General features: G+C 35.2%; 2 protein-coding genes across 2 annotated transcripts; both read left to right on the top strand.

The window, feature by feature from the left end:
• Nucleotides 1-8,257: 8,257 nt before the first annotated feature.
• LOC105155522 (putative carbohydrate esterase At4g34215) lies at nucleotides 8,258-9,463 on the top strand. The gene is made up of 2 exons (XM_011071412.3): nucleotides 8,258-8,884; nucleotides 9,148-9,463. Exons 1-2 carry the CDS (start codon nucleotides 8,288-8,290, stop codon nucleotides 9,340-9,342), a joined length of 792 nt encoding a protein of 263 aa, XP_011069714.1. The 5' UTR covers nucleotides 8,258-8,287; the 3' UTR covers nucleotides 9,343-9,463.
• Nucleotides 9,464-13,360: 3,897 nt separating this feature from the next.
• On the top strand, nucleotides 13,361-14,617 carry LOC105155523 (putative carbohydrate esterase At4g34215). Its single transcript, XM_011071413.3, has 2 exons — nucleotides 13,361-13,987; nucleotides 14,232-14,617. Exons 1-2 carry the CDS (start codon nucleotides 13,391-13,393, stop codon nucleotides 14,424-14,426), a joined length of 792 nt encoding a protein of 263 aa, XP_011069715.1. The 5' UTR covers nucleotides 13,361-13,390; the 3' UTR covers nucleotides 14,427-14,617.
• The last annotated feature ends 362 nt before the right edge of the window (nucleotides 14,618-14,979 follow it).

Below are 14,979 nucleotides of genomic sequence, written 5' to 3'. Positions count from 1 at the left end.
ATCACTTATAACTCCCCAACGATGTCGTCATCCAGTATGCCCATGCTGTTGCATTACTTCTATTGGGGGGATTGATGTGCCCAAATTCCTCAGGTAACTATGTATCATTACTATATCTCTCAAAATTAGAAGATATAGAAACAGCGAGGAACTATAGTTGGGGAAGTGCTGTGCTTGCATTTTTATATCGCGAATTATGCAATGCCAGCACAAAAGGCAAAGTGGCAATTTGGTGGCGCGCTGCAATTGTTACATGTAAAATTTACTTAATAACTCTTACACAATTTTTTTGCTATAAATATTCATTAGTAATATATATTTGTATTGTTCGTGCAGATTTGGGCATGGTCACGGATTACACCACTTTGTCCTGGACTTAGTGTCCAGTGACTATTTATGGGCCAAGTCCAAATGGACAACAATCGCTGGCTCCCAGCAGCACCATATGGTGCTACTTGGAATTGTCAGCACACTTTCACCATCATAGTACGGGGAACTGTCCGAGTCATACGAGAAATATTGGATGAGATGCAAGCGGACCAGGTAACTTATTTTTAATATTATACGTATATTTATACCATGAATTAAATGCGTATTAATTCACATCTTTGTATTTATTACAATTCATATAGCAACCATATGACATGGACTCGAATGTCATTATGGCTTACGCTGATGAATTGAACCCCCAGTTGTGGAGGTCATCATGTCCATTGTACGCGATAGTTGAAATGCATCATCCCGAACGGGTTGTTCGCCAATTCGGAATGAGGCAAAATGAGCCTCCATTAGATTTCCCGTAAAAATCACACGGGCGCGGATTGGTACCTGCAACACATACAATATATCACTAGATGGCAATGACGATATGACACGGTTGTACAGAGGCCACCCATTTCGAATAGAAGGGAAACAGAACGAGGTTTTTGGGAATGGTACTACAACATAACAAGAAATTTCGTATCGTCATCTACTGATAGACGTGTGGAAAGCGGGTAACAACCTGGAGAAGCACCTATGTTGCAAGTTGTGGTACGTTGTTATATAATATTACATATTTTATTTTAGATTTTTCTTTTAACAACACAAGGCTCATTATTTTTCTACAATTTTCAGGCAAATGAGGTGAATGCTCTTGAAACTTTATGTCGATCTAGACCACCAAATATTAAAGGATATAGTCAATTGGTGGATAGATTTGAACATGAGTTACATATTATCAAGGAAGATATAACCAACAATCACAACAATTGCTTCTCCATCCGATGATGCTCCTACAACATCCCACAGGCAAAGAAGAAGTTCTAGCCGAATGTCTATTGGTTCAGTTGAACGTCATGATATTGGGGTGGATATAGCTGGTCCTTCTACATTATATCCACCTCAAGATTATTACGTGCCTCAACCGCGTCAAGATTATTACATGCCTCAACCGTCTCAAGACGAATGGTTTCAATCGACTCAATATATGCCAAACCAAACACAAGATTATTCTCTTGACCTTGGTCTTGATATTAATCAACCATATACACAAAGATATAATATTTCACCAATTCCATTTTCATCATTTGGTGCGTATCGTGACAATGTGGAGTCATGTTCCGCAACAATATCAAATCGGTTCGGTGGTGATGAAAATGAGGTGCAAAATGAGCCAATTAAAAATGTGGGCGAGGAAATAAGAAGATCTCGGCGTCAACGCCACAGACGGAATTGTGGAACGGGTGGACATTTTTTATATTTATAATTATATAGTTCATTGTAATTTTTTACAATTGTACAAAATAAATACACTATTACATTTGTACCCTTAATTGTAATTTTTTAAATTAATGCAATGTTAATTTTATATTTTTTTGAATTTTAATATGTTCTAAAATTTATTTAAATGAAAAAAAAGGAAAAAGGCCAAGTCGCGATCCAAGATCGCGACTTGGCTTTTTTTTGGTTTTTGTTGCTTTATTTATTGATGAGTCGTGATATAAAATCACGACTTGTCATGTTTTTGTATTACATTAAATAAAATTATAATAATATAATTTTTTTAATAATAAATTATTAAATAACTCCACACTCTCCTCTCTCTCTCTCTCTCTCACACACACACACACACAGACACACACAAACTCTTTATCTCTCTGGGATTTAAAAAACTACTTTTACTATTTAATTTTTCTAACATTCAAAAAAGTAAAAATACTCAATTATTTAATAATAAATTATTATAATTTTGGTATTATCATTATATTTATTAAAAAATAAAAATTCAAGAAATGATAAATTATACGACTAGAATTAATCACTGCATTAACAAAGACCATATAAACTATATATCTAAATTAATATTCGACTAGTATTATTATTTTTTTATTGTAAATAGATTATCTATTAAATTTTTATTTTGAATTAAACTAATGCTATTATCTATAAAAGTGTTTTAAAATTTTTTAAAACAAAATATGTCAACAAATAACCACTTATTTGATTCTAATAGTATCATGCCCATTTTAGTCATTATTATCAATAAAAGACCTTATTATAATACCCTAACATTTTATAAGATGTTTTCACATCTTATAAGTTTTAATATCTTATAAGGTGTAGGAACTTATATGATGTTTTAAAAAAACTTAGTCAAACACCCTCTTAATTATCGAAAGAGGAAAATTAAAAAAAAGGGTAAATTATAACAACCTTCTATGAGTTTGGCATAATTATGAATACCCCTATTGTTTGACAAATTACCAACCACCCCCTCCCCCCTAATTTTAACGCACATCTAACAATTAGCTCATTCTGTTAGTCTCTGTTAGGTTTCTATCCATCTTGATAAACTAACTAAAATATCCTTGGAACTTAAAATTTACAATTTTATTTATTTATTAAATAGTTTTTATTTTTTTATTGATTAAGTGGATAATTTATTCAATTTTTTCAAACTTTTTCATCCACTTTGTCCGTTTTTTACAAATTTTTTCATTTTATTAAAATAGAAAACAAATTCAGTAAGGGCATAGTTACAATTTTATACCTCTATTTAATGATTAAATAATTCTATCAAATATTATAGAGGTATTTGTAATTTTCCAAATAATGAGGGGGTATTCATAATGATGCTAAATTTCAGGAGAGTTCATTGTAATTTATCCTAAAAAATAATCTATATTATATAAAAAGAAAATGCCTTTTTATCTCATAAACGGCGTTTATACCATACAACACTAATTTTATTATTATATCAATAATACCTTTAAGTTGATTCTTTTTCTTTTTTTCTTTTTCTTTTGAGAAATACGATGTGTGGCTTGTATAATTTTTTTTATTCATAAATATATTTTAAAATATAAAATATTATTTATTATATGCACACAAAAACGACGTGTCACTACGACTAATAAAAATGATAAGGAAAGTCATCTCAAACCAACTAGTCAACCATCATGTTCCACTCGCACGTCTCACATGGCACCTACTTCACTAGCATTTAATTTGGTAGAAAATTATTTTGGTATTTGAGTTTTGGTACTACTATCAAATTGATACATAAATTTTTATAAATGATCTAATTGATACTTGAGTTTCTTCATAAATATTAAATTGATACATAAATTTTTACTAAGGGTATGCAGAAAACTGTTAAACTGGCCGAACCGGATCAATCAAATTTTCGGTTCGAACCGAAAATCGAACCAAAAATTTTGGTCCAGTCATCGGTTTCTTTTTTTTAAACTTTTGATTTTTCAGTTCGGTTTATAGCCATCGTTTTTGGTAACCAAACCGAACTGAAAAATCAAAATTTTAAATAATATAATAAATAAAATATATTTTTACACATATTAATATTATATAATTATTTATATTTATATATAATATGTTAATATTATATTATTAATATACATTAATTATAGAATATATATAAAAATATAGATAGAATTTACTTGAGTTGATTGAGTGTGGAACAGATAACTGAGAACGAGAGAAGTGAGAAACAGACCAACAACGAAAGAAAAGAAAGAAAGAAAGAGTCTTTGGGCGACGACTGAGTGAGTGAGCGGAAGAAAGAAAAAAAAAAGAAAGGACCGACGACTTGTGACTTGTACTATTAAATTAGAATTTAATTGTGGTATTTTGGTATTTGTATTTTTGAATAAAATTGAAAAAATATCACAATTATTTATATATATATATATATATATTACTATTTTAAAAAAATAATTTTTTTATTTTTAAACCGCACAAATCGAATTTGGTCGGTTTTTAACCGAACCAAACCGATCAATTTTGGTTCGATTTTCGATTTTCAGAAAACCCCGAACGTTAATCGAAAATTCATTTCGATTCGGTTCGGTTAACCGGTTTGCGCATCCCTAGTTTTTACAAATGCTTCGGTTGATACTTGAGTTTCTCTATAATTGTCGAATAGATATCTATGTCTAGTTTTTACAAATGCTTCGGTTGATACTTGAGTTTCTCTATAATTGTCGAATAGATATCTATCTCTAGCTTTTACAAATGCTTCGGTTGATACTTGAGTTTCTCCATTTTTTTCTCCATAATTGTCGATACTTGAGTTTTTATTTGATATCCGCCCACCCCCACCATTTTTCTTCTCTTTTTTTACCACACTTTTCATCCATTTTCCCCCCATTTTACCCGTTACAGCAGTTTTCCACCTCGGCGGCTGCTCCACCACCGCCACCACCACCATTAGTGTAGTTGCTTTGTTCAATGTTCCTTTAAATTGGTTAGTCTCAAAGCCTTTTAGCCTGTTTTTCCACTTTTATATTCTGGTGAAGAATCTAGGAGAGACACCATCTGCCGCTCAGTTTTACTCTTTTTTTAAGCTCAAAAGGGTAGGGCCCTTTTGTTTCACCTCTAGAGGGGAAGATGAATTTCTCCCTACTGAATCATCTGTGAAGGAATACAAATGCCACTTTTCTTTATTTCTTCACCTACACCTTAGGCGTTTCCTCAGATGTGGGCTGTCAACCCTCCTGAATAGTTGAAATATTCTGTCGCACTCAACCAGTTGCATTCCAGATCTTGCTAGATTGCCTGAACCTTTTTCTTTTGATCCTCCAAATTCGTATACCCTATTTGTCCTTCATTTTTTCTTTTTTCAGTTTTTTGTATTTGTTGGTCTCTACTCGCAAAGGAGTTTTGAGAAAAAAATTAATACATTTTACTTGTTATGTTTAGGAAAAATGTTCTAAAAATTGCTGCAAGATAGGGTGTAGACCTCTGGTGCTGGACATTACACCGAGCGAACCTTGCTGAAGAGTCCTCCCTACACACCTGCTAGTATTGCCTCCACGGAGGGTCCTAAGAATAAGTGCCCTGCTGACCTACTTCTAACCCCTCTAGAAAGAGCTAAATGCCAATTGAGTTCTTTGGTCCCTCCCGCTTCCTGTCCTGGTGCACGAACATGATCCCTCGTCTAGTTGAGGAAAGAACGATGAACAAAATGTTCATCCTGAACTGGTCCCTACCTAAGGCTCATTCCTTGTTGTTCGAGCGAGGTGATGGCAGTCGGACTGCCGAGTTTTTGGCTAGGGCTAGGCCTCATATGGATAGGACTTATGTGGCCAATTTGCCCAGAGCCCTAGCCGTTAACTTATTCAGTGCTTGTCTTAGCAGAGTCCATATAATTAGTGAGAGTAATAAAAGTTTTTGACGTGTATGAATTTGTGCATACATTTGTGCTGGGAGGCAATTTGTTCAACTAGTTTGAGTGGGGAGACGCCTTGTTTGAAACTTCTCTCAAGAGGGTAGAGGAACTAGAGCAAGCTAATCATCATCTGAGTGAAACCCTAAAGAAGAGGGACAAGTTGTACGTGGAGGATACTGCTAGCATCCATCCTCTTAGAGAGGAGGTGACTAGCTTGCATGTTTGTCTGGAGCAGGTCGTGCAAAAGGCACAGCAGGTGCGATAGGAGATAATTTGCACTTGTCCAAGGACTAAGGAAAGAAAATATATGCTAGATGGGTTCTGGAGTATTCATCTAATGGAGTATAAGAAGTCTCTCAGATTTCGATGCTTACTGTCTGACTATGCTTTGAACTATTCTTTCCATAGGTTTCAGACCTGTATTCAACAATTTTGAAATGTTGGATATCCCCCAGCTATCTCCATCCTAGATGCTAGGGTTGGCCTGGCTACTACTCCTTATCGAGATGATGAAGATATTGCTGAGGTACTGGAGGGTCCTACTGTTGGAGATGATCCCATCCCACTGGATCTTACAAGTCAAGTGGTGGAGGATGCGACTTCTCTGTGAAGTGAGCTCCCAGCGTGGAAAACCTGCATTCTTCTATTGGTAGATGAACATGTTTATTTCTTTTCTTTTTTTTTTTGGTAAAACAAAAAAGTTAACTTTTGCATATTAGGTACTTCTATGTGAGGTTTATAAATGCTAGGGTGTATGCTTAATATTTTCATTTGCTAATGGCATTATGATGCTCTGCATTCTATTCTTTCCCCCTTCATTGTATGAATGTTTTTCCTGTTGTTGTGCTTTTGGATGATTATGTTTGTGGTTATTTTAAAATATGCGTTTGCCCACGATGTATGTTTTGCATAGATAGGAAATAAATGCTGACATAAGGAGTGCTAGTTAATAGGTCTGATCAAAAAAATTATCTAAGTAATACCACATCTTTACTAGGTACCAGACAAGTAAGAATAACTTAGCCTGAAGAAGTTATGGGCTGCTATCTGAACATGTGGACTACACCTGTTCCAGGACTTTGTTCTCGTGATTGGAATTTTTATCTACTTAAGTTATAGAGTGTAACCTTGTCTAACAAGAAGCAAAAAGATGCTAAGCATTTGAAAAGAATGCAGCTTAAATTGCTTACTAAAGGAAATTTTAGTAGGGCTTATTGCCTACAAAATGAGCAGGAATGTGCAAACCAAGGGCGACTTGCTAGGGGTTTAAGAAGTGAGAACTGAGTATGCCAGCAGGGTGGCTTATTAGCCCTCGAAGCCAGCAAGAAATGATTGTGCCAAGGCAGATTATTAGGTCTCAGAGTTAGTAGGTAATCAGTGTGCCAGCAGGGCTGCTCATTAAGGTTCGGAGCCAGTAAGAAATGAGTGCGTAGACAAAGCGGCTTATCAAGGCCTAGAGCCAGTAGGTATGCATGTGCCTGCAAGTAGCTTATTACACAGTAAGATTATTGACCAAGCCTCATAGATTCTCCTCAGTAGACATGACATTAAGTTTGTGTCCTTACAAATTCGCCCCCTGGTGCGGAAGATACTAAAAAATGCTTTTGTACATCTCCTTATACTTGACGCCTTATCCTTTTCCGTGGCATAACATTTTAAATCAGCAATTAAGTTGGGGAATCTTCAATTTCTACGTCACCGCATATCTAATCACCTGTGCGTGATGGTTAGACATATTGCTATTCTATCAACTGAATATCTGATAATCCATGGGTCACGAGTTATCTTGGATTCATATCGGCTGAATTTCTGGATCTTTCACAAAGTTTAGCTATTTTCATGCAACTTATCTTTATTTTTTTTTCTTATGAAATCACCTAAAATGTCACAAATACGCCCAAGCAAAATATTATATCATGAGAATATAGTGATATCAACAAAAAAATAGATCCAACAATTTTCTCTAATCACATATCCCAAATGCAATACATTCAAAGTTGTCATCCATCTTCGTTTTATTACTTTGGAATGAAAGATTCTATTAATTATATGTGTGATTTTATTTTCAAAATAGAAACATAATATACGTACATACAAAATTTGTAAGTTATATATAAATTTATTCTGTTAATGTTTATGAAAAAATAAGAAGATGGAATTTCATATATATATATATATATATATGTATATACATAAATAGAGTTAAAGAATTAACATTTTCATATACAGGTGTATTAATTATTAAGTAACAATTAATTAGTTAGAGGTACTAAATTAATTTACATTCTTATATAAATAAAATCAGAAATTAAAAAAAAAGAACGAAATAATTAACTTTCTCAAACAATTGGCACGTTAATATATCGAGTAGATGATAGAAATTGAACTATCCAAATTCTTTGCAATTTGAAACAAAGCTGCATATATACTTTTTAATATCTGGCGTAGTATTCTTAAACAGAAATAACTGAAAAGTTGTTGTCCCTCCATGTTTATAGGTGCAGAAGTAGTCTTTCAAGATAGTTTCCTTTAAACCACGACCTATATTGATCTATATATACCCCCGGCAAAAGGATAATTAACAGCCTCAATTTTCCTGCTCTTTTCCATAAGGAAGCCATGTCTTCCCTAATTTGGCTAGTGCTTTTGTCTTGCTCCACTTTGGTGATCAGCACCAAAAATTCATCCGATAGCAATGCCTCACAAGGCAAAAGCATATTCATATTAGCTGGACAGAGCAATATGGCGGGCCGAGGAGGACTGAAGTCCGGCATGTGGGATGGATATGTCCCTCCTGAATGCCAATCAAGTCCAAAAATCCTTCGGCTCAATGCCGAGAATAAATGGGAAGAGGCTCGACCGCCACTCCATCGTGACATAGATTACCTAAAAGCTTGTGGAATAGGGCCCGGGCTAGCATTCGCCAATTCAATTCTGAAGAAGAACTTAAGCATTGGGGAAATCGGCCTTGTTCCTTGTGCAATTGGAGGAACACAGATAAGTGAATGGAGGCGTGGCGGCCCACTTTACAAACAACTCCTGTCGAGGGCTCATGCAGCATTGCAGGGTGGAGGAATAATTCGGGCTATTCTATGGTACCAAGGTGAGAGCGACACACGAAGTGAAGAGGATGCTAAATTATATAAGGCAAGGTTGACAAAGTTCTTCACCGACATTCGATCTGATTTGAAATTGCCTGAGTTGCCTGTGGTCCAGGTATGATGATAACTCGAAATTTACGATCTGTTGTTATTGCAAGTTGAAATGTTTTACTGCAAATTGTATTGTATTTAATAAATACACCATTTTTTTTTATAAAAATTTAATAAATATACCCTACATACATATAAAATATATTATTTATTAATTTTAAAAAATACTTTATGCACATGGACTATATATTAAATGAAATAAAAGATGCATATGAATCTACATTGAATTCCATAAGTGTTTTCTAGGATTGCCTTTTTTTGGTACAGGTGGCACTGGCATCAGCAGAAGGGCCTTATATAGAAGATATAAGAAAAGCTCAATTGGGAATTGACCTTCCAAATGTGAAATGTGTTGATGCAAAGGGAATGAAGATCGGGTATGATGGGTTGCATCTTAGCACGGAAGGCGAAGTCCATGTTGGACAGATGATGGCTGATACCTTTGCCCAATTTATATCTTAATATTCTTCGCCTAGCTTCATTCTCAAATGGTTTGGTTGGAATTTTTTTATTATAATACATATGTATGTATTCGATATTGTTGAATATAAGATTCCCATTGGCTCCGGATAAGTATCTTAGAATGATCAATTACATAATTTAAATAAAAATAAAAAATATATATCGAACTTTACAAGGTAATTACTGGCTTGGTCATTCTGACCACCACACCTAATCATTGGATAAGTTTTTCCATCCAAACCTCTACATGAGCAACTTACATAGTTGTTATATATGGTATTCAAATATTTCCATGCATTTATATTGTCCTTTGTTTCCCTATTGATGTCCATGATGATATTAAAGATATTGTGAAATACATTCTTCTCAATGTGCATGACATCAAAGTTGTGTCGTATCAGTTGCATCCCTCCTATTGAGGATCCCATAAATGTTTTTTCCGTCCACTTGTGCTCGATGTTGTACTTTGGTTGGTCTGTCAACGAATTATGAACATTTGGATTATATCACCCCGCACGTCGATGAATTTCGTCTTTGGTTAGCCTTGACCTTGCTATCTTTTCCTATAGATTTCTATTGAAGGATTTTTTGTTTCTCCGGTACCGATGGTCATGAGAGAGGAAGTATTTGGGGCAGTCAAGTAGCATGCTTTCCTCTTATGCTATAGACAAAATGCTCATATGTCATCCATAAAACTAGGGAACTCGATAATACTCGCTATACTTCATCTATACGCTATTCCAAGGGCAGGGAAGCCATGCATTAGCCACATCAACACCGCACCTATAATGCATGGATAATCCAAAAAATTACTCAATGCAGTGTCGGACACGTCTCAAACACGGACACTGCTCGAAAACGGCTTGGACACGTGTAGGACACAGTATTGGCGTGCCCAAAATTAAAAAAAAAAAAGAAAAAATGGAACACGGCGTCGGACACATCACAGACAAGCTTGTTGGCATGTCCGACATGTTTTGGAGGACTGTCCAACACATTTTGAATTTTTTTTTTATAATTTCAAAATATTTTGGGTTGTCTTTAAGAAAAACTAAATTTTAGGCTTAATAAAAAAAAAGATCTAATTCAGTTCTCTTAAACTAAAAATATTACGATGAAATTACTGAAAATTCGATAGATGTTCATGATAATTTAACCAATTTAAATTATTAAAAATTCTTCATTGCGTTTTCTTAAAAATAATCTAATTATGTATATATTTTTTAAGTCACATTTGATAAATGTAGATGTAAGACATGCTTATTTTATATTGATCTTAATAGTTTTCATATAACATATTTTAGTTTTATGAAAAATCAAGAATATATATGATAAAAGTATATTATACGTAGCCGTGTCAGTGCCGTATCGTGTCCTATTTTTTTTACATTTTCCGTATCGCTGTGTCCATGTCGTGCGTTGTCCACGGTGCCGTGTCCGTGCCCATGATCATAGCACTGCACACATTAGAAATGCCTAGATTGTAGCATGGTGTTATGTCTACCACATGCCACAACTAAAGCAACTCACTGATCAACGGTTGCATGTACAGATTGCTCAAATGTTTTGGATTGAGCGGACTAGGGATCAACAACATCAAGAACATTGCTCAAACTTCATACGCACCAATGGTCGAAGATTCTACACTGTTAAGATTACCGACAAACATGAGTGCGTGTGATTGTAATGCCCCTACACCCCAAACCCATTGGTGAGCAAACTCTGTGTAACATTATGTGGTCGCACGACGAAATCTGGGTGCATCTAGTTGAAATGCCTCCACACTTTACATAAGAACGATGAAACATCAAGCTCTCCTCTATATGATTGCTAGCATGCCACATCATGTGCCTATCATCATTGTTGAAGCATACAACCTTAGTAGTCGAGGAGTTAGCTCGGGCTAGGGTCATGCTCGACACGCAACTATAAAATTATGGCCGAGCTGCATTATAAAACATTCTTTAGTCCCAATTCATCTTCTAGTAATCACTCTAGTGTGCTACGATGTCATGTGCATCAACTGTTGAAGCAAGGAACCAGTGTGGGTGGATCATCATAATACTCAATCATGGTTGCCTGGCCATATGCAGTCTAATTATTATATCCATCAGTATAACCCTTCTTACATAAGTAGAAAATAACCGTATCTATCTTTTTTGGCCAAACGATTCTTGCACTTATGACACGAGTATCTAATCTTCTCATAGTCCATGTGTGCTTATTGATCCTTAGCCCAATTAATGAAATCCTAAGTAGCATCCTCATGCTCCTATGTAATTCCTATATTTTCGAGCAGGTTTTTCTCATATATCCATCTCCTCAATTTTCATAACATTTTAACATAATTATAAGCATATACATTGAGAATCTATAGAATTAATTTATCATAATTAATTATATGTTTGATGCATACGAAATTTCCAGCACCACAACGGTCGAAAGGCTTTCACAAAAGTTCTAAGATTACATAAGAACTAACCCTATAAAATAAAGATTAGCACTCCAATTCTTAAATCAGTAAAATTTTTACTGAAGAAATAAATGGGAAACGTGGATCAAAGTGAGAATGGTGGTTGAGATAGTATGAAAGTGAAGAAAATCCTGTGGAGTGCCAAAAGTGTGCTAAGATTGAGATTTGAGTGTAATAGCTTGTGTTACCAAATTGACAGCATTATGTCCCAATTTATAGGCACCCATAGAGCAACTTTAGAGGGTTAGTTGTCGCAAATTTGATGGCGTTAGATACTTGGGAAGTGTTAGCTTTGTAACAGAAAAAGAGTCATGGGATCTGGACTTATCTGGAGATGGTCACCCTACTGTAAGATGACTTGGCTTGTAGTATTGGGATAACTTCTTAGACACACTAGGTTAGGAGAAGAAACAATTTGGATTAAAGGCAATTTTTGTCCCCTAACTTTAGGCCATTCTCGTTTTCGTCCCCTAAGTTACTAGGGTTCCATTTTGGTCCCGTAAAACTAAAATAAATCTCATTTTTGGTACAAATTTGATCGAAAAGTTGAGTCACTCATCGAAAAAAGTCAAATGTCAGGCATGTTAGTTTTTAAATTGGGGCTTGCATTGTGATTGACTAAAAAAGATGATGTGGTGAAGACATGATCTGAAGTTATGGGACTAAAACGAGAATGACCTGAAGTTAGGGGACGAAAATTGCCTTTAAGCCTTTTATTTTCAGCCAATCACAATGCAAGCCCCAATTTAAAAAGTTACCTGCCTTGCATGTGATATTTTCCGATGAGTGACTCAACTTTTGAACAAAATTTGTACCAAAATTGAGATTTTTTCAATTTTACGGGACCGAAGTGGAATCCTACAAACTTAGGGGACTAAAACGAGAATGATTTGAAGTTAAGGGACGAAAATTGCCTTTAAGCTAAACAATTTTATGGCCTTTATACCTTGCTTTTGGCACAACAAGTCTTGGCCTAGTGGGCTACCTTTCGGGAGGGGGGGCACCTCCTTGTACTTGGGCTTAGGAAGTATAGCTGCAAGATTTCAAATAGAATGCTCCTTGCATAGACATTTTAGCTTGAGAAACATTGTTGGGTTGCCTTTTCCCTACTCTGCTGTAGAGTCCTATCAGTGCATGTGCCCACGGAGATTCAAGAGTTCCCTACTTAAATAATGAATAACTAAGACGAGGTACTAATTACATTATTATATATCTTTTAAAATAATATTACAGTCAATATTAAATCAATCAAATCAGAAATATTTTAAAAAAAAAAAGAAGGAAAAAACTTTCTCAAATAATTGGCACTTTAATATATTGAGTAGATAATAGAAATGGGACTATTCAAATCCTTCGCAATATTGAAGCAAAACTGTATATGTACTTCTTAATATCTGGCGTAGGATTCTCAAAAAGAAATAGCTGAAAAGTTGTTGTCCCTCCACTTTTATAGGTGCAGAAGTGGTCTTACAAGATTTCTTCCTTTTAAATCGGGATCTATATTGGTCTATATATACCCCACGTGAAAGGATAATTAACAGCCTCAATTTTCATGCTCTTTTCCATAAGGAAGCCATGTCTTCCCTAATTTGGTTAGTGCTTTTGTCTTGCTCCACTTTGGTGATCAGCACCAAAAATGCATCCGACAGCAATGCCTCACAAGGCAAAAGCATATTCATATTAGCTGGACAGAGCAATATGGCGGGCCGAGGAGGACTGAAGTCCGGCATGTGGGATGGGTATGTCCCTCCTGAATGCGAATCAAGTCCAAAAATCCTTCGGCTCAATGCCGACAATAAATGGGAAGAGGCTCGACCTCCGCTCCACCGTGACATAGATTACCTAAAAGCTTGTGGGATAGGGCCCGGGCTAGCATTCGCCAATTCAATTTTGAAGAAGAACTTAAGTATTGGGGAAATCGGCCTTGTTCCTTGCGCCATTGGAGGAACACAGATAAGTGAATGGAGGCGTGGCGGCCCACTTTACAAACAACTCATGTCGAGGGCTCGTGCAGCATTGCAGGGTGGAGGAATAATTCGGGCTATTCTATGGTACCAAGGTGAGAGTGACACACGTTCTGAAGAGGATGCTAAATTATATAAGACGAGGTTGGCAAAGTTCTTTACCGACATTCGATTTGATTTGAAGTTACCTGAGCTACCTGTGGTCCAGGTATGATGGTTACTTGAATTTGCGATTTGTTGTTGTTTTTGCAAGTTGAAATATTTTATTACAAATTGTATTGAACTTAATAAATATACCATTCTTTTATAAAAATTTAATATATGTAACCTACGTATACACAAAATACGTCATCTATTAATTCTAAAAATATATTCTATAGGAAACAAAAGATGCATATGAATCTACAATAAATTCCATAAGTGTTTTCTGGGATTGCCTATTTCTGGTACAGGTGGCATTGGCATCAGGAGAAGGGCCTTATATAGATGATATTAGAAAAGCTCAGCTGGGAATTGACCTTCCAAACGTGAAATGTGTTGATGCAAAGGGAATGAAGATCGGGTATGATGGGTTGCATCTCAGCACGGAAGGCGAAGTTCATATTGGACAGATGATGGCTGATGCCTTTGCCCAATTTATAGCTTAATATTCTTCGCCTAGCTTCATTCTCAGATGGTCTGGTTGGAAACTTTTATCAAAATACATATGTATGTATTCGATATTGCTAAATATGAGATTCTCATTGGCTCCGAATAACTGTCTTAGAGTGATCAACTATATAAATTAGACTAAATGAAAAATATATATGGAACTTGAACCTGAAATATTTTTCAGGCTTTAGACTTATTCTTTACCAATTGGATAAAATCCCAAAGACTCCAAATAACTTATACAAGTATATAAAGATGATGGAAAATTTGATCTTTTCGCCAAAAGTTATGAAAAATTCAACTCAAGTTTGATTATAATCACTCAAATTCATTCTCAGACTTAGTATCTATTGTCACATTGCTAGTTTACATAATTATGCCACAACTACAATACAAAATAGACCAGGTAAGAGCTATATGTGGTTTTCCAATATATTATTCACTTAAAAAAATGCATTGTAGCAACGAATAATTGCAATGGATTTAATAAGAAACGCATCACAATTATAATTTTGTGATAGGCATTGAACAACCGGAAGAACGTAGCTG

The sequence above is a fragment of the Sesamum indicum genome, linkage group LG2 (assembly GCF_026168435.1).
Source record: "Sesamum indicum cultivar Baizhima isolate 11 linkage group LG2, ASM2616843v1, whole genome shotgun sequence".
NCBI classification, from domain to species: Eukaryota; Viridiplantae; Streptophyta; class Magnoliopsida; order Lamiales; family Pedaliaceae; genus Sesamum; species Sesamum indicum.
Note: the sequence above shows the minus strand (reverse complement) of the source record. Positions and strands in the feature narration are given on the sequence as shown.